We start from the raw sequence: 19,823 nt of genomic DNA on the forward strand, positions 1-19,823 counted from the left end.
ATATTCTATCATATGCAATAAACAGGAAAATTGGTTTCTGGCCCTGGCTTAGTATTTGTGCATGTATAAATACTTGAATATTTTACCAAAACCAATTTCTTCATGTTTGATGCAATGGGATATAAATTTCTTTAGTTCTACAACTACTCATGTTAAGTACACCTGTAACTTATATGTCATATACATTTGTTTCAGGACTGAGAAGCATATCCTTCAACTGTGTAATGAAAATAAAAAAATACATATCATAAGTATAAAGTGAAAGTCTTATTGATAAGTATTAATTTTGAATAAAAAAATAGTAAAATACAGTGTAATAAAAGTTGAAATGCCATATTGTCACAAATTTCCTATGCAATGATCCTTTTGACCCAGATAATAATTGTGAAAATGTTCACTGTAATTGAAATAAATTCTAATTAGAACTTATTTAAACTGAAGATAATGTTAATATTCAGATTTATAGTAACCTTCATTAAGAATATTTTAAAGGCTATTTAAGGCTTACTAAAATGCATGCTGAAGTAATCATTTTTATTTAATATTATGAATTAACATAGTGATGTTATTGTGTGTGGATTATAATTAAGTATAACATTGACTATAATATTCAGTTTATCATTATATTATAATGACAACTTTAAATATAGACCATTTTGACATTTAAATGTTAATTTTATTAATTTTTTGAAAGATGAGGTAATAGCTAATATTTTCTAGGTGTGTAATAAATGGTTAACTGAAATACAATAAAGTAATTAGATCCATCCAAGGCTTTAATTTTTTAATTTAAAATAGCTGATTAGCCTGACCAGGAGGTGGTACAGTGGATAGAGCGTTAGACTGGGACACAGAGGACCCAGGTACAAAACCCAGAGGTCTCCAGCTTGAGTGCGGGCTCCTCTGGTTTGAGCAAGGATCACCAGTTTGAGCCCAAGGTCGCTGGCTTGAGCAAGGGGGTACTTGGTCTGCTGGAGCCCCCTGGTCAAGGCACATATGAGAAAGCAATGAATGAACTAAAGTGCTACAATGAGTTGATGCTTCTCATCTCTCTCCCTTCCTGTCTGTCCCTATCTGTCCTTCTCTCTGTCTCTCTTTCTGTCCCTGTCACAGAAACAAAAATAAGATATATAAAATAAAATAAAATAGCTGATTAAAAATATAATAAAAACTTAATTACATAGTCCTATTGTTTAAAATATGGGCATGGGATGAAGATTGAGTATCTAACCTCTGATTAACAAGTAGCAAATAACTTGGCTCTAAGTCTTAATGTAGAAAGAATATATTGACCATGACAATGAGACTTCTTGCCTGAGGCCTGTCTCAAATAAATTCAATCAATAAAGCAAAAAGAGGGAAATCAATAGCAATGAATGGCAGTAGAGGGTTGATGCTACAAGGATTCTCTCCACTTCCTGGTTTTGAGTTTGTTTAGTGTCAACTTTATTTCCCTGACCTCTTTCCCAACAAGGCTGGAGCTCTTCTTTAATGTATTTAGAGTATCAGAATCTAAAAAATAAATATGCTTCTCTCTTACATCTCTAGTTTAAAAAGAGCCTGCAAAGGGTTGATATCTCGGTTGTGATTTCTTTCTTCTTTTTTATTTATTTATTGAATTTTAGAGAGAGAGAACAAGACAGAGAAACATAGATTTGTTGTTCCACTTACTTATACATTTGTTGTTTGATTCTTGTATGTGCTCTGACCAGGGATTGAACCTGCAACCTTGGCAAACCTGCAAACTTGGAGTATCAAAATGATGCTTTAACCAACTGAGCTATCCAGCCAGGACCTTGGTTGTGATTTCTTTTTGGTTATTAATTAAGCAACCACAATCTTTATAATGTATTCTTAAAGACAACAAATATATTTGATTCTTATGTTACAGTGCTGGACAACCCAATGTCAAGTACAACTCTACCTATATAAAGCATAAATCTATAGTAGCCCTAATTATGAATAATATTCCTCTATGTAATATAGGAAATTACATGGTGTTTTAGTTAGGATCTAGATTATATGACAAAAAATAACCAAGTTTTGGCAGAAGGTTTCAGCTCTAGATATAAAAGGTTCATTGAAGTTTATAAGAAAACAGAATAAAAATAGTTGTATATAATAAGATAAAGAAACTACTGTAACCTGGATTGGGTTCAAGTTCTATAACATTGGTACATAGATTTGTTTTCTTTCCCTCCTCTTCTTTACTGAAAACTTTTCTAATCCAAAATGAAGGAAGTCCATAAAAATGAAAATTGTTGAACATTACATTTTTAGGAAACAGGATTTACAATGTTTTAAAATATTTCAACTAGCATTATTAAAACATTCCACTGTTAGGAATACTAGCAATAGTTCTGTTTTCTTTCAAGAGCACTTGATATTATTGATAAACCAGGTGTGGCAGGTATTATGTGATTGCTTTTACTTCCAAACTAGTCATGATTTTAGCAGTGTTTGTTGCTGTTATGACTAAACATGGCTAAGTTTCAGCACCATTAGGCATCAGTAAGCCTGGCTGGCATTATTTAGTGTAACCTCTTAGTATCTGTTTTTCAAAGTTGTACTAAGGATTAAATTAATTGTTGCTGTCATGATGACAGTGATAATCTTATCTAACGTTTATTGAATAATTACCACGATGAGTTACTGTTCAAAGCACCCGGCATATATATAAATCTTCACAATTATCGTATAAGCTACTTTCTATATTTATTGCTATAATGAAACTTAGGTACCCAGTTGATAAGTATTTATTTAAGGTCACAAAACAAATAAGTGGCAGAATCAAGCTTTAAACCTAAGAAGAATAACTCCTGAGCCTCCTTAATGCTGTGCTGAGAGGATGCCACCTGCAGAGCAGGATTTCTGATGACAAAGTGCTGCACGGTGAGGCCTTACTCTCTCTCTGTTTCCTTCTAGTGCATCCAGGTGCAGACAGGAAATTTAAGAGCCATATGATTTCACTCATATGTGAGATATAAAACTGAAAGCATCAAATAAACAAACAAGAAAAGCAAACAATAATTCATAGACACAGCCAGCAGTATGGTGCTCTCTAGAGGGAAGGGGGGTAAGGGGGATAATAGAGGGCAGAGGGCAGCCAAGTTTATGGTGACAGAATAAGATTTGACTCTGGGTGGTGGACACACAAGGCAATATAGATGATGTATCATAGAATTATATACTTCAAACCTGTATAATTTTATTAACTGAATCACCCCACTGAATTTATTTAAAAATTTATTTTAAAAAATAATAAATGAATTGTATTCTCATTGTGGCAAACAATATATTTTTAGCAAAGTGGTGTAATTTAAAAATTACATATTGGTTGCAAAGTTGTCAGATAGTCCTATTAAAATCTCAGAGATGGTCTATTACAGTCCTGTCATTTTACAAATGAAAAAACTGAGGCTCTAAAATGACATGACCAATGTTAGGCGCTTAGTGCCAAAACCCTGAAAAGGGTGATGTCTGTAGAATCTTAAAAAGTCTATGAAAATATGGTGACTTTCTTTTTGAGAGTTCCTGACTCACTTTGATCTGGTCTTCTCTTTCCTTCATCTGTCCTTGGTCCACTTGATTTTAATTTCATTCACAGTGGTGTTTTTATTTGGTTGTTCATTTTTTTTTATTGGTTTGGAACATGGGCTGCTTGTTGTCCTAGAAAGGAATCCTGGTGGATTCACTTTGAGACATTAGGATGTCTAGACTGTTAGGATGTCCCACAGACCTGTCACAGACCACTTGGGCCCACATATTCAAAGTGGGTAAAACCCCTCCCAGTTTTAGCTGCATTCTCAAACCACCTGACTGGCATTTCAGTAACTATATATCTGTTGGTTCTGTTGTGATTCTCCTGCCTTCTCTCTTATAGACATAAATACTACACAGGTCTTGTGGATGTTGCCAGTTTGTTTTCATTAGCCTATAGATTTTGAAGGTATGAATTTACATTCAGTTTTGTTGTGTATGCTTTTCATGGCTTGTTGACTTTGCTAACTAGATGCTCTGCGTGTTTTGATGTGAGAACTTTGGAAAACCCAAAAGCTATTCTAACACCACCACCACCATCTCTCCGTAATTTTCCTTCATTTCTTTCTTATTTTCAATAGCTTTATTGATTTATAATTTAAAATTTACATTTCATTAAGTTAATCCATATGAGGTTTGAAATCTAATGGTTTTAGTATATTTAAGAAATGGTGCACTGATCACCACAGAAAATTAGAATATTTTCATCACCCTATAAAAAACCCCATATTCAATAAGAGTTACTCTCCAGACCCACATTTCTTCAGCCCAGAGTATCCACTAATCTACTCTCAATCATGACACATCTACTAATCCAGACATTTCTTAAAAATAGTATCATACAATATGTGGTCTTTTGCTATTGGCAGGATGTGACAAAGAAATAAACATTAAGTCATTTTTAAAAAATTTCATCTGAAATGGAGACCAGCAATAATTACATGATAGATTTTTATGGCAAATTATTTGCATATGATTTGAAGTTGGATTCCCAATGCAGGGTAATAGAACATTTGAGAAGATGGCATAGTCAATAGTGATTATTATAGCAATAAAATGTGCTACAAAATTTTTACTATGTGCCAAGATTATTCTAAACACTGCGTATACATTGACATACTCAATATTCATAGAAATCTATGACAGAAGAACCATTGTTATTATTATCCCCATTTCATTAATGAGAAAACTGAGCCAAAGTGAAATAAAGAAAGTTATCTAAGCTAGACAGAAGTAGAGTTAGATCCCATATTCAGATAGTTTGACTCAAGACTCCTTGTTCTTAACCACTATTCTATAGTGCCTGTCTGCTTTTTAGATGTTTTGTCAACTATTCTTTTCTTCTAAATTGCAATAGTAGAAAAAAATATAGGGTACCTTATAAGATAAACTCTTTCTCATTACCCATATTTCCCAGCACTGGCAATATATTTGTATATAATTTAAAACTGAGGGGTCATTGTTATTTTAGTACCATACATAGTTTTTTAAAACTTTTTTATAATGCTTTTCTTTTGCTTTCTATATCGACTAAAATAAAATTTGAAAATTCTCATTTATTGTAGCAAGATGGGCTATTAAAAACAATGGTGAGATTTTCCTAAAATACATTTAATATACAATTAACCACAACTTACCTCTTTGTTATTTATGACATAGAAGGAACTGTAATCATTTATTAGTAAATATAAGACATTAAACTATTACTCAGTAAGCTGAGCATTGGGTTGAACTGAACAAAATTAACTACAATCATGTAAAATTTCACAGGACTTCAATATAAGAAGGGGAAGAAACAGTACAACTCTACATGGAATCTGGCAAAGTTGGAATAATTTTCACTTTTATTCTGTCCTGAATCAAACTATGTAGGAATTATTTTGCTTCCTTTGAAAAGAAGGAATCTCTCTTGTTTAGTAGAAGCTTCTTTTTTCCCAAAAACATTAGAAAAAGCTTTAATAATAATGTTAAGTTGCTAGAAGTATTTCTAGATTAACTATAATAGAAATTTACCACATTACTAGGAAAGTTACTAGGAAAGAACAGAAGCAGCACATTCTGACTTCGAAGATACCTTCTCATGATTGTACGTTCAGAACTCTCCTTCTGTTGTCCTGGCACTATCTCCCCAACTTCTCTAAGCCTAAGTCCTGTCTCCTGCTTGACATAGACACCTGGAGCTTCGTGTTCCCTAGATCATCTGGGACACATGAATTCTGATTGCATGTAACATGTTCCTGGAAAGATAGTGGGGAAAATCAAACTAAAGAAACTGTCTTCCAAGCAGAATCCTTTGAAGAAGCCTGGTCATAAAAAGAGCAGATGCTATAACATCACCAAAAACCAGTCACAATTTTAACTGCCTCTTGAAGTCATATTTTAATATGAGAGCAACCATAAAATTAAACAACATCCACATTTTGCTCTCAGTCCCAGGGGCTTGTTTCCAGGTAACTTAGTGCAGAAAATCACAGAAGGCTTATCTGTCACTGGCAGTGTATCTCTCACAGGGCTATTTTGGAAAGCAGATAAAATAATTGCTCAGAAAGAACTATGCCAATTGTGAAAATGCACAAAAGGATTTATAATTATTTTTGATATTTTCTAGGTGTTTTTGTAAGAAAATTTAAGTGTAGTTAGACTTCACATTTAGAAATATGATAAATAGCAAAGTTCAAATTGCTGTTCACTTGCAACTTAAATCTCCTAAATATAGTGCTCAATCCAAGTTCTACTTGAATTATACCTGGTTGAACTTATTTCTCATATACTTACTAACGGCTGGCTTTCTAACCCTCTTTTACTGGTTCATTTTTAATTAATCTGAAGTAGAGAAATGTGTATAAACATTAGTCTACACTTTAAATTGTGTTGAAAATAAATAATTCAAAGGAGAACACTTTTGCATGTTAAAAAGGGGATGGTATGAAAGGGAGAGCGACATTACTGTGCAACTGGCAGACGAAAAAAATACTCTCTTATGTAAGCGTAGGTTCAACAGTTATAAAATTATCTTTCAATTGGTTTTTATATATGTACAGAATATATCAAAGCAGAACATTTTTTAAACACAAGAATAAAAAAGCTAGATTATAAGTGTGCTTCCAAATGGAAATGTGTTCTAGAAACTTACCAGTCATGCAATTTTGAAATTCAATGTCATCAATTGCAGCCCCTCCTCCTAGATCCCTTGTTCTGATACCTTGAAATATCACTTCAAAATTTCTTAATTTTCCTAGCAGGATGACAGTCTTTTGCCAATGATCACCAGAATTCGGCTTGCTTTTCTGCCATACTTTTGATAGTCCTTTTTTTGTCTGGAAGTAAAAAAATATTGTATTAGGGCAATGATTAAACACAAAGGAAAAAGAAGAAAACAACCAGTCATTTGGAGGAGAAACATTTGATCAGTGAAAACTGATTAAAAAAATTGAGACTATGTTTAACTATGATATGCTTTATATAATCAAAAAGACATACTAATCTACTGAACTGTTTTCCCAAAGCAATACTAGCAGGAGTCACAATAAACTTACTTTGATATTTCCAGAGACACCATTATTAAAAATACCCTACTCAGTTCAATTCACCTCTCCCTGTATGGACACAAAGTTTTCTGTATCTGAAGGAATCTGAACAGTTTACAGAAATCCTGGGTTTATAGCTCTGGATATTCCCTCTATGCTTTAGTTATTGAAATTACACCTTCCTTTAAAGAAATGAAATAACTTAGAGTAGGAAAGTGAAAAGTGAGACAAAAGGAGGAACATGTGGGGAAAACCACATATCTGATAAATATGACAAAGGAATTGTGAAGTGAATTGAGCATAGACAGAAAGTGACAATTTCTAAATTCAGTCAGAGTTCAAAAGTTCTATTATTCTATTATGTTGACTACTTAAAACTGTAATATATGATTATTATATGAGCATTAACTATAACTATTTATGGAGCAAATTCATTTAAAAGAGAAAAATTATTTTTCTAAAAAATTATGTAAATATCTCCTCTGAATGTCTAAGGTAGGTCTACGAGTATTGCAGTTTTATGATATATGAATAGTCACAGTATACTACAACATAACATGACATATAATATAAATCTAATGATCAAATAAAAATGATCTGTTTTACCTACAGTAAAACAGAATATAAGCCAATTGAGAACAAGAACAAGGCTTATATTGTCTACATTCTTCTTGGCTATTTTAAACAAATTCTGGGAATTAGAAGTTTAATAAATCATCACAAATTCAAGAAAGTAAAATACATACATACATACATATATATAATACATACATACATACATTACATTGTGTTTATGGTTAGCCCGAAATAGTTAATATCTCAGTGTTCAGTACTGCTTTCACTGGAAAAATTGTCTCTGAAATTTGTATTCAAACAGTGGAGAAAAGGGGAATATTTAGTGTAATAGCATCCAAAAATAAGAAAGATATTCCAACAGATTTATAGCATACAACTCTGAAATACAAAATTTACAGGTTAAAAAATATGTAGTCTAAAGAACAAAGGGAAATGTTTGAAAAAGATATCTAAAGGAGGTAAGCATTTACAGTTTCATGTTTTTAGGGAATGCTGCTAGTAAATATGGCTGACCCTTGTGAGGGAGAACACAAATCAATCAAGTAGTTCTTTCTCTGTGGAATTACAGAGAGAAAGTGCAACTATGTATCAGTTCATCTAAAACTTACTTTATGAAACAACTAAGATAGGTTTGTCAACTTCTTTTCCAAAATAACCATAAATCTTTACAATCAGAGACTTGTTTAACTTCTGCATTAAGATGATGAAAAACACCTAATTAAAGGAGTTTTATACTTTTGAGACGACTGAAGAAGAGAAGCTTATTTCAAGTTTAGTCTTTGACTCTTAGTGATGTTCTGGGGATTTGGAATCAAAGGAATGGTTACTTAATTTATATTGAATAGATTAACATAGAAAGGGTCTGTCTGACTCATAGCTTTATTTATTTATTTATTTATTTATTTTTTACAGAGACAGAGAGTGAGTCAAAGAGAGGGTTAGACAGGGACAGACAGACAGTAACAGAGAGAGATGAGAAGCATCAATCATTAGTTTTTCATTGCGCATTGCAACACCTTAGTTGTTCATTGATTGCTTTCTCACATGTGCCTTGACCGCAGGCCTTCAGCAGGCTGAGCAACCCCTTGCTGGAGCCAGAGACCTTGGGTCCAAGCTGGCGAGCCTCACTTAAACCAGATGAGCCCGCACTCAAGCTGGCGACCTTGGGGTCTCAAACCTGGGTCCTTCCACATCCCAGTCCGACGCTCTATCCACTGCGCCACCACCAGGTCAGGCTGACTCATAGCTTTATAACAGGCATGGATATTAATCAAGTCTGTCTTTTTTTTTTTTTTTTTTTTTTTTGTATTTTTCTGAAGTTGGAAACGGGGAGGCAGTCAGACAGACTCCCGCATGCGCCCGAATGGGATCCACCCGGCATGCCCATCAGGGGGTGATGCTCTGCCCATCTGGGGCGTTGCTCTGTTGCAATCAGAGCCATTATAGCGCCTGAGGCAGAGGCCATAGAGCCATCCTCAGTGCCCGGGCCAACTTTGCTCCAATAGAGCCTTGGCTGCGGGAGGGGAAGAGAGAGACAGAGAGGAAATCAGAGGGAGAGGGGTGGAGAAGCAGATGGGCGCTTCATTTACAAACTTCATTCATTTGCTAATTCTTCTTTTTAATCTGCTTCTGCAGTTTATAGAGCCACTCATCAACTATGCCAAACCTCAAAGAATTTTTAAGAAAAATCACCAAAGAAGGTTATGTGATCACCTTAGTCAATATAATGAGAAGCATTTCTTGTATCTTTTTTAAAAATTTCATTTAGAAAATTAGATTTAATGGGGTGACATTGATCAATAAGAGTACATTTCTATAGCATTTGAACTGTTAATTGGGTTGTGTGGCCATCACTCAAAGTCAAATCATTTTCTGTCTCATATATTTGTCCCTCTTTACCTTCTTCCTCCCCCCCTTCCCCCACAACTTCCTCACCCTGGTAACCACTTTACTTTTATCTATGTCCAGGAGTCTCAGTTTTATATCCCACTTTTGTCTGAAATAATATAGGTCTTAGCTTTTTCTGATTTACTTATTTCACTCAGTATAATGTTTTCAACGTCCATCCATGTTGCTGTAAATGATCCAATGTCATCATTTCTTATGGTTGAGGAGCATTCCATTTTATATAGGTACCACATCTTGTTGAGATCTCCAAATATGACTGTTTTTGTTTGTTTCTATTTTTAGATCAGTTAGGAGCCTTATATATTTTGGTGCTCCCTGATTTGGTGCATATATATAGTGAAGTGTTATATCTTCTTGATATCATGCCCCCTTTATCATTCTGATAGTCCATCTTTGTGTCTTATTACCTTTGTTGTCTCGTAGTGAGCATTGTCAGTTATTAGTATGGCTATACCTGCTTTTCTTTGGGTACTATTTGTTTAGAGGATCATTTTCCAACCTTTTACTTTGAGTCTACTTTTGTCCTTGTAGCTTAGACACATCTCTTGAAGGCAGCACAGCATATGGTTGAGTTTTGCTTTTTGATTCAATATGCTACTCTGTGCCTCTATTGGTGAGTTCAGTCTATTTACATTTAGGGTAAATTTGATGCTTAAGAATTTCTTATAGCCATTTTATGTATTATTTTCTGGTAGCTCTGTGTCTCCTTTGGCTCTTCTGTGTTCTGTCAGTTGATTTTCTTTGGTGGTATTCCATACATTTTTTCCTTGGTTTTTGTTTTTTTAAGCTATGTGTTTAATAGTGACTTTTTCATGCGTGGTTACCAATAGGCTTCTAAGAGAAAAATAGTCATATGTGCAAGAGTTTTTTTGTCTTATGCCTGCTTCTGCACTGCATCCTTCTTTGCTACAGCTGCTCTTTATCCTCTCTCCTTTTATGTTACTGTTGTCACAGATTATCCTTGTTTTTTGTGATCTTGTTGGAGCTTTTACTTGTAGTTTTGATTTATTCTTTGTATCTGGTTGAATAACCTCCTTGAGTATTTCCCGCAGAGGAAGTTTTCTGTTGATAAATCCCTCAGTTTCTGTATGTCTGCAAAGTTTTTATTTCTCCTTCACATTTGAAGAATAGTTTTGATGCATAAGGTATTCTTGGCTGGTAATTCCTCTCTTTCAGTACTTTGAAATTTTGGGTCTACTCTCTTCTGGCTTATAGAGTTTATTCTGAGAAGTCTGATGATAACTTAATGGGCCTTTCTTTATATGTTATGTTTTTCTTTTACTTAGCTGCCTTGAGGATTCCTTTTTTGTCATTGATTTTTGACAATTTTATTACCATGGTCCTTAAAGAAGGTCCGTTTGTGTTTAAGTAACTTTGTGTTCTACCTGGATTTGAAGCCTAACTCTTTCCATAGGCTTGGGAAGTTCTCGTCAATTATTTGCTTGACTAGGCTTGCCATTTCTTTCTCCCTCTCTTCTTCTGATATACAAATTATTCTTACATTGCTCTTTCTGATGAAGTTATCCAATTCTTGTAGAGCTCTCTCATTTTTTTTAAAAAAAATCTGTCTCTCTCTTCTCTCTGTAGCATCTCCAGTTGCCTGTCTTCAATGTTACTGATTTTCTCTTTTCTCTGACCTATTCTATTAGCTAAACTTGCTACCTCAGTTTTCAATTCATGTAATGAGTTCTTTGTCTTTGTTTCTAAAGTTTCATTCTCCTTGGTGAAGTACTAATTTTTTCATTGATTTGCTTTTGAGATCATTTAATTGTCCATCAGTGTTTTCTTGAATCTCATTGAGTATTTTTAGAACTTCAATTTTGAGTTCTCTTTTGTTTACCTTCAATGATTCCATGTGATTGAGTTTGCTTTCTGGAGATTTTTTTATTTTCTTTCTAAACTATGTCTCTTTCTTGTGTAGCAATGGTATTTGATTTCTTTTCTCTTGATGGCATTTAAGAGTGGTATTGTTAACAACCTTAATAAAAAAAACTAAGAAAATGAAAGTAAAAGTGAAAAATACAATGGAAAATATAAAAAATTGAAAGATAAAGACAAATAAAAAAGAAAAACCACAAAAAAACCCAAAAACAAAATGCTCACAAAAATAAGAATAAAAATATAAATATTAAATAAAATGAAATTCAAAAAAGAAAAAGGGGAAAATAAAGAAGAGAAATATTTCAGTTTTGAAAGGTTTTTCTGTTTTCTTCCAGTAGGTGCTGATGTGTTACAAGTTTTAGCTTTGTGGAATTCCTGGGTTGATGTTGCTGTCTTAATGATGTAGGTAGGGCCTCAGTAATGTTGGTGGGTTGGGTATGTTGTGAGGGCTTTACAGCTTTATGGCTTTAGCAATGGTGTTCTCAGGACTTTGGGTGCTCCTCCCCTTGTCTCAACAGACCAGGGCACTAAATATGGAGCCCCTCTGTTTTTCAGGGGAAAGAGTGGCTCTGGAGAGTTAGCTGTGGGGTCTGTCTCTGCCAGTCTCTGTACCTGCAAGGGGAGGTGGGATCTGGGTGGCTGGGGGGGCACATTTTGTTTTTTTCTGTCTTTGAGCTGAGTGCTGGATGTAGGTAGTTCCCAGGAACACTAGCCATGACACCTAAATCACTTTGGTTTAATATATCCCCCTTTGAAGCTCAATTTCACTATTCCTCCCTGCAGTGGAGATCCAGTCACTCCAGGCTTCTTTCCTCTCTGTACACCAGACACTCCAGGCACCCTGCTCTCCATAGCCCCAGTGGACAAAATCCTGGACAGTCCAGGCCTCTCTCCTCTTTGGAACTGACCACAAGTACATCTTATTTTCTTCCCCCCTTCTCTACCCTTCCCACTTTTAGTTAATTTGGTGTGTGGATTTTTCAGGTGCACCTGCAAGCCCATCTAGGGTTGCTTCACTGCACTATAGCAGTTCAATTTGTTGAAATTTCAAGGGGAGAGATAAGAAGCAGCATGTCACCATTACTCTGATGTCATCTCATTTCTTAAATCTTACCACAGGTTTTTAAGTAAAAATATATTTGAATAATATATTTGTTGTCATTTTATGTGATAGGAAAAGAAAACAAGGGTGAATTCTTTTGAAAACCAACCATGGATCAATCTAGTGATGTGTTATTGTAGAATATCATTCTAATATATTTGCTATTCTTCCACTTTACGTTTCAGATCTTATCACCATAATTAGCAAAAGCATTCATCCAAATGAGCAACGTAGATTTATTTATTAATTTACTTTCTATCCAGTCATTCATTTATTTAGTGGATATTTAATTCTCACACAGTCCCACAATATATGCTACACACCAGGAATGTTTATTATTATTTTTTTACTTATTCATTTTTATTAGAGAGAGAGGAGAGAGAGAGAGGAAAGAAATAGAGAGGACAGGGGGAAAAGCAGGAAGCATCAACTCCCATATGTGCCTTGACTAGGCAAGCCCGGGGTTTCGAACCAGTGACCTCAGCATTCCAGGTCAATGTTTTACCCACTGTACTACCACAGGTCAGGCCACACCAGGAATTAAAAGCTGAATAGAAAGGGTGCCTACTAGTAATGCAAATAATCTAATATGAGAGAAACATAAAAGTAAATTACTATAAAAATAATTATAGAAATATAAACAGAGCAACTTTTTATAAAGTGGTTTTATATCAATCCTCAAATATTTGTTTCACATACTCTGGTGTTTTATTTATTTAATTATCTAATTTTAATCCATTCTAAATTGAGATAAAAGAATCTCTCAATTCAAATTAATGTCTTTGCCACTGTCTAAGAATATATCCCATGTATCCATGTGGATATTAAATTCAGGAACACAAGCCAATACACATATTAAAAGTGATTAACCACACTAATAATAATTAAAAGTAGACATTAATACAATAATGTTTAAATTATGGACATTGAGAAAATACTCTCTTCTTAAAACAAATTTTCACACAACTTGGAATTTCCATTTATTATGCATAATAACCCTTTCATCTTGTATGATGCTTAGTTGTTTTGACAGTGTGTTTGTCTTCATACTTTTTCTAGTTTTTCCCTTTTGCATCATGTAAATAGCAGCAATAAGAAATACAAAAAGATAAGAGACATTTCAAGTTGTAGACATACATTAATAAGGTACTAGATAGTCACTTAGAATTTCTGTTTCATATGTTTGAGTTGAATATATAACTTTTACTAAAATTATTAGCCATTTTTTCCAAAACCAATTGATCAACAACTCTTTCCTCTACCTTTTTTTTTCTCTTTATTGTATTTTGAACCAGTTTATAGAGTTTCCATATCAGTCTCTAATCTATATTCTTCCATCAATGTCATACTTATTAAGTCATTATATTTTTTTCTAGGAAGCTCTGAGTAAAATTATTTTCCATATTCCTTCTGATAAAGATATATAAAACCCCTAGACATTATATTTAGTTTATGTTATTTGATTTTTTTCCTTTTTATTAAATTTATTGAAGTGACACTGGTAAACAAAATTAAACAGGTTTCAGGTGCACGTTTTTTACAATATATCATCTTTACACTGTATTATATGTTCACCACCTCAAGTTAAGTCTTCATCTACCACTATTTATATCCCCTATATCTTTTTCTACCTCCCTCTGTGTATCCTTTTCCCTGGCAACCTGGCAATCACCACACTGTTGTCCATGTCCATGACTTTTTTCCTCTTTTATTCTTTTTTGCTCAATTCCTCAATCACCCTTATCCAGAACCCTCAATAGCTGTCAGCCTGCTCTCTATCTATGAGTCTATCTCTGTTTTGCTTGTTAATTCATTTTGTTTATTAGATTACACATTTAAATGAAATCATACATTATTTGTCTTTTTCTGACTGGCTTATTTCATTTAGCATAATATTCTCCAGGTCCATCCATGTTGTCGAAAAGTATAAGATTTCTTTTTTTATGGCCAAGTGGTATTCCACTGTGTAAATGTACCAAAGCCTTTTAATACACTTATCACTCATCTCCAGATAGACACTTGGACTGCTTCCAAATCTTGGCTATTGTAAATAATGCTGCAATGAACACAGAGGTGCATATATTCTTTTGAATTAGTGATTCTGAGTGTTTTTTTTTTTTGATAAATTCCCAAAAGTGGAATTTCTGGGTCATAGGCAGTTTTATTTTAATTTTTTGAGGTAACTTCATACTGTTTTCTACAGTGGGTACACCAAGCCGCATTCCCACCAACAGTGCATAAGGGTTCCCTTTTCTGCACATCCTTTTCCCTAGACATTTTCAAAACAAAGAAAAATAAAAAAATTTGTCTCCAATAGTCCTACCCTAAATAAATGGCTTAAGTAATGCCTTTGAACAGAAAGTAAATACACATTAAAAAAAAGGTAGTTTCTACACCTGAGTCAGTTAAATCTTAATGTTACATTTTAATAGGTCAAATTTTTATCCTTAATATTATTTTGCCTTTTGGTTTTCTCATACATTCATTCTTCCAAATGAATTTTAGAATAATTTAATTGATACTGAAACATTTAAATATTAAATTACTTAACCATGAGATTGTAGAGACCCTGAATAAGAACATAGAACAGGGACAAACTTCAGTGACCTGATGCAAAAGCCACAGTGTCATCACTGACAGAAAGTATTCAACATAGACCTGGCTAATCACAGAACAATCAGGATAGAATTAGTAATTTTGATTAATCAATTAATTTGAATTGAGAGATTCTTTGATCTCAATTTAGAATGGATTAAAATTAGATAATTAAATAAATAAAACACCAGAGTGTGTGAAACAAATATTTGAGGTAGATATTTCAAAAGTGAGCTACTTCCCTAACCCTTTTGCTTGCTCTAATGAAGTTCCCCTTCCTGACTTCCTCATTCTCATCTCTGCTTCTATTTTTGTGTATCAATAAAATAGCCTTAGGAACTGAGGGTCGGGGCCAGTCTCACAAAACCTGTTCAGGGGATTGTGAGGTGGTCTCCCCTATGTCCCTTGATGCATTCCATCTGGTCTTCAAGTAGTTGCTATCTCTGTGACATTAGATATCATTTGTTCTTTGAGATGTTGGCTTCTTTTTATGCCACTGACTAAAATAGTGTTTTTAAATAAATAACTTACATACCTATTACAAAATTTATTTCTAGATATATTACAATGTGTGTTACAATGCTGAATGAGTTACTGAGTTACTTCTCTGTTATTCTTTGCTATTAATAACATAAACAATCATACTGTCGGGATGGAAAACTAGCAATAGTTGATGCCTCCCTCACCCAATATCAATTCTGAAATACTATGTGAACTATTAGGAAAGACCAGTTTGAGGAACAGGAAAAGAAATAAAGAAAGAAAAAAGCAGAGCCTGACCAGGCGGTTGAGCAGTGGTTAGAGCGTCAGACTGGGACACGGAGGACCCAGGTTTGAAACCCTGAGGTCGCCAGCATGAGTGCGGGCTCATCCAGTTTGAGCAAGGCTCATCAGCTTGAGCCCAAGGTCTCTGGCTTGAGGAAAGGGTCATTCAGTCTGCTGTAGCCCCTCTGGTCAAGGCACATATGAGAAAGCAATCAATAAACAACTAAGGTGCTGAAACAAAGAATTGATGCTTCTCACCTCTCTCCTTTCCTGTCTGTCTGTCTGTCTGTCTCTCTCTCTCTCTCTCTCTCTGACACACACACACACACACACACACACACACACACACACACACACACACACACAAGAGAAACTGAAAAACACCTTGGAAGTTATATGTTGTCTTGAACATCAGTGTCTTGGGGGTGGGAGAAAATTGCTACAGTCTAGTAAAAAGGGAGCTGTAAGAGTGTGGGTTGTAGGGGAGCTCTGTAAAGTCATGTCTTTCTTCCTCATTGCTTCTAACAATGATTGCCAAACTTTACAAAAATTAGTTATTCACTTTTAAGGTGTAATATATGTGACCTATTAAGGTAGCTAAAAACCTTAAGTTATGCAATTTTTTAAAAATTAGGAGAGTGAAATACCTCAGGAAGGAATGTGAATTGTGACAAAACAGTCTAAATGTATTTCAAAAGTATGAAACACTCTCACTTTGGAAATGGAGGAATAAGGTTTTGATTTAAGTAAATTTAGAAATAAGTGGAGTCTTTAGACTAGAGACAAAAGGAATGGCAAAAAGCACTGCAGTCTAGTAAAGTGGCCCCCCATCACAGTATGCCTAAACAACTAAACTACTACTATGCATGTATTCTACAACAGATAGATTAATTAAATGCATAGAGAATAGTGGGAGCCAGGTTTGATATCTTTGGAGTGAGAGATTACAGACAAGTGAGGGGTAAAGCTAGAATAATCTATGTGGTAATAGATTACAGTAAAAAAAATGATAAGCTTGTATTTAGATTAATATAGACAAATGATTATACAGATATATGTATAATATGTGTATTTACATAGGTTTGTATATACACACATACACATATATTCTAGCTCTGTCAGTGGACAGATCATACAAGCAATAAGACTCCATTGGCAAGGAGCACATCTGGAGCAGATCTGGTTTATAATACTATTCCTCCATGAAAGGAATCAGGATTCCTCAGAGAAAATGGTTGATTCTGAGAGTGGTTCAGAAAATATACAACATGAGCCTCAGGCATCTTACAGCATCATAAAGTGAGAAAGTGCTTAAAGAATAAACACTCGTTATGATAGGGGCATATCAAAGGGACAAGGGTGCCAACAGAAAAAGTGCCCAAAGCCCAAAGTTGGAACAATGTTGAAGAACAAAATAAATAAGAAAATACTGGATTACAAATTACAGTATGAAATATATATCAATGAGTCCATCTTGATATAAATAAATGGTTGAATAAATATATGAGAATAGGCAAGTCTGTCTCACTGAAGAATTCTAAAGATTATTGTAGATACACCACCTTTAAGGAGCATAACTTTCTTCCAAAAAGTACCATATAAAAAGTTGGGTAAAGAGTAATTGAACAGTGGAGGAACACAACAAACACTATCTCAAACCACATGATCTAGGTTACTATCGGAATTATATCACATTTTCATATGTATTTTTGATATGACATGATAAGAATGGTATATTATTACCTCTGTGGTCTTACTTCCCATAACATATTGCCCCTGGTCTAATTATAAAAAAACACTAGATTAAATACTGATTGACAGATATTTTACAAAATCCTTGAAAAATACTTTTCAAAGTCAACAATGTTATCAAAGAAAAAAAAAAAAGGGAAGTCGGAAACTAACACAATCAAAAGGAAGCTAAAAAGTCATGACTACTGCAACAGAAAAATGGTATTAAGAAAAAACAGGAAATCTGAAAAAAAACATGGACTTTAGTTATGATTTATGTACAATATTGGTTTATTTATCTTTCTATGTAATTTAAATAATTATCTTTTACATAATTCCAATGAATAACTAGACTTTATCAAATCAAATCTGAGAAAACAAGAAAAAGGAAAGTATCAGATCTATTTGACCTTTACTCATTTTTAAGATAATAGAGAATGCATTCTTCCAAATATTCTAATTTGAAAAAAGCCTTTTATTGTTTATTATAACATTTTTTAATCAATTAAAAAAATAAAAACACGTTTTTAAATAAATAGTGCTCATAAGAAATTGATGTGATATATAAAAGAGATAAAGTGCCATACAGAAATCATTTTGAACCTAAAAACAAAAAAAATAATTTAATTTCTAGTTGGCCCATATTACTGTCATGGTAGCTTAATTTTGTCTTCTCCCTCTACACAAGACTAAAACATTGATTATTTGAAGCCACATGGATGATTTAACTGGCATTAAAAGCTTCCATAGTTATAATAAAATATTTTAAAAATACTTTTTAACAAATGAACAGGAGTGGCTAGGATTTAGAATATCTATATCTAGCAGATAAACTTATATAATTATTTAAATAATCTAAAATATTAAATATTTAAAACTATCAGTAATCTTTAAAACTGCAAACACATTGCCTGACCAGGTGGTGGCAGAGTGAATAGAGTGTCGGACTGGGATACAGAAGACCTAGGTTCAAGACACCAAGGTCGCCAGCTTGAGCATGGGCTCATCTGGTTTGAGCAAAGCTCACCAGCTTGGACCCAAGGTCGCTGGCTCGAGCAAGGGGTTACTCGGTCTGCTGAAGGCCTGCAGTCAAGGCACATATGAGAAAGCAATCAGTGAACAACTAAGGTGTTGTAACGAAAAACTGGTGATTGATGCTTATCATCTCTCTCCATTCCTGTTTGTCTCTCTCTCTGACTCTCTCTCTCTGTCCCTGTTAAAAAAAATAAAAAAATAAAACTGCGAACATATTAAAATATTTATTATTTTATATATTAGTTAATGCTATGTTGAATTTTCAAAAAGAATGAAATTGGGCCCTGGCCGGTTGGCTCAGCGGTAGAGCGTCGGCCTGGCGTGCAGGGGACCCGGGTTCGATTCCCGGCCAGGGCACATAGGAGAAGCGCCCATTTGCTTCTCCACCCCCCCTCCTTCCTCTCTGTCTCTCTCTTCCCCTCTGCAGCCAAGGCTCCATTGGAGCAGAGATTGCCCCGGGCGCTGGGGATGGCTCCTTGGCCTCTGCCCCAGGCGCTAGAGTGGCTCTGGTCACGGCAGAGCGACACCCCGGAGGGGCAGAGCATCGCCCCCTGGTGGGCAGAGCGTCGCCCCCTGGTGGGCGTGCCCGGTGGATCCCCGTGGGGCGCATGCGGGAGTCTGTCTGTCTCTCCCCGTTTCCAGCTTCAGAAAAAAAAAAAATCTCTTCCCCAGAAATATCTTGCACATTGCTATTACACCTGGAGTAAGATCTCTAAGTAAGTGATTCCTGTGTTTACAGAAAGTCTTCTGCCCCAAGAAAATAATTTTGAAGGTTAGATCAATATACTCATTGGGTAGATATATGAGGTTTTAGATGGACATTTATTTTTAAAATCATTTAAACAGACGGAACATCCTCACATTTTTTTGCTAGAATAATGTTCCTTTAATCCAAAATATTTTTTAAGCAATTTTATTTAAAAATCTAGGCAACGAATATGTGCCTCTCAAGTGAGATAGATAGTTTTATGCAAAAGTTAGAGATGAATGAGACTGAAGTTGTATAATTAATTTCTTATAATTATATTAATTTTTACCAATCTTTCCTTTTTCCAGAGTTTCCAACTACAGAATATAAACTCATTTGCATTATTAGAAAGTCTAGTTTCTCTTTCATTCCTATAAACACATAGAACTGATTGTCTATCTTTCTACACACACAC

At 34.4% G+C, this 19,823-nt stretch overlaps 1 protein-coding gene across 6 annotated transcripts in view; it reads right to left on the bottom strand.

The window, feature by feature from the left end:
* MALRD1 (MAM and LDL receptor class A domain containing 1) overlaps positions 1–19,823 on the bottom strand; it is a 794,026-nt gene that overhangs the window by 279,708 nt on the left and 494,495 nt on the right. For all 6 annotated transcript variants that reach the window (XM_066232773.1, XM_066232772.1, XM_066232769.1 and 3 more), the window contains one exon: positions 6,674–6,857. In XM_066232773.1, the coding sequence (XP_066088870.1) occupies positions 6,674–6,857 (184 nt within the window). The remainder of the gene's footprint in view (positions 1–6,673; positions 6,858–19,823) is intronic.

The sequence above is a fragment of the Saccopteryx bilineata genome, chromosome 5 (genome assembly GCF_036850765.1).
Source record: "Saccopteryx bilineata isolate mSacBil1 chromosome 5, mSacBil1_pri_phased_curated, whole genome shotgun sequence".
Taxonomy (NCBI): Eukaryota; Metazoa; Chordata; class Mammalia; order Chiroptera; family Emballonuridae; genus Saccopteryx; species Saccopteryx bilineata.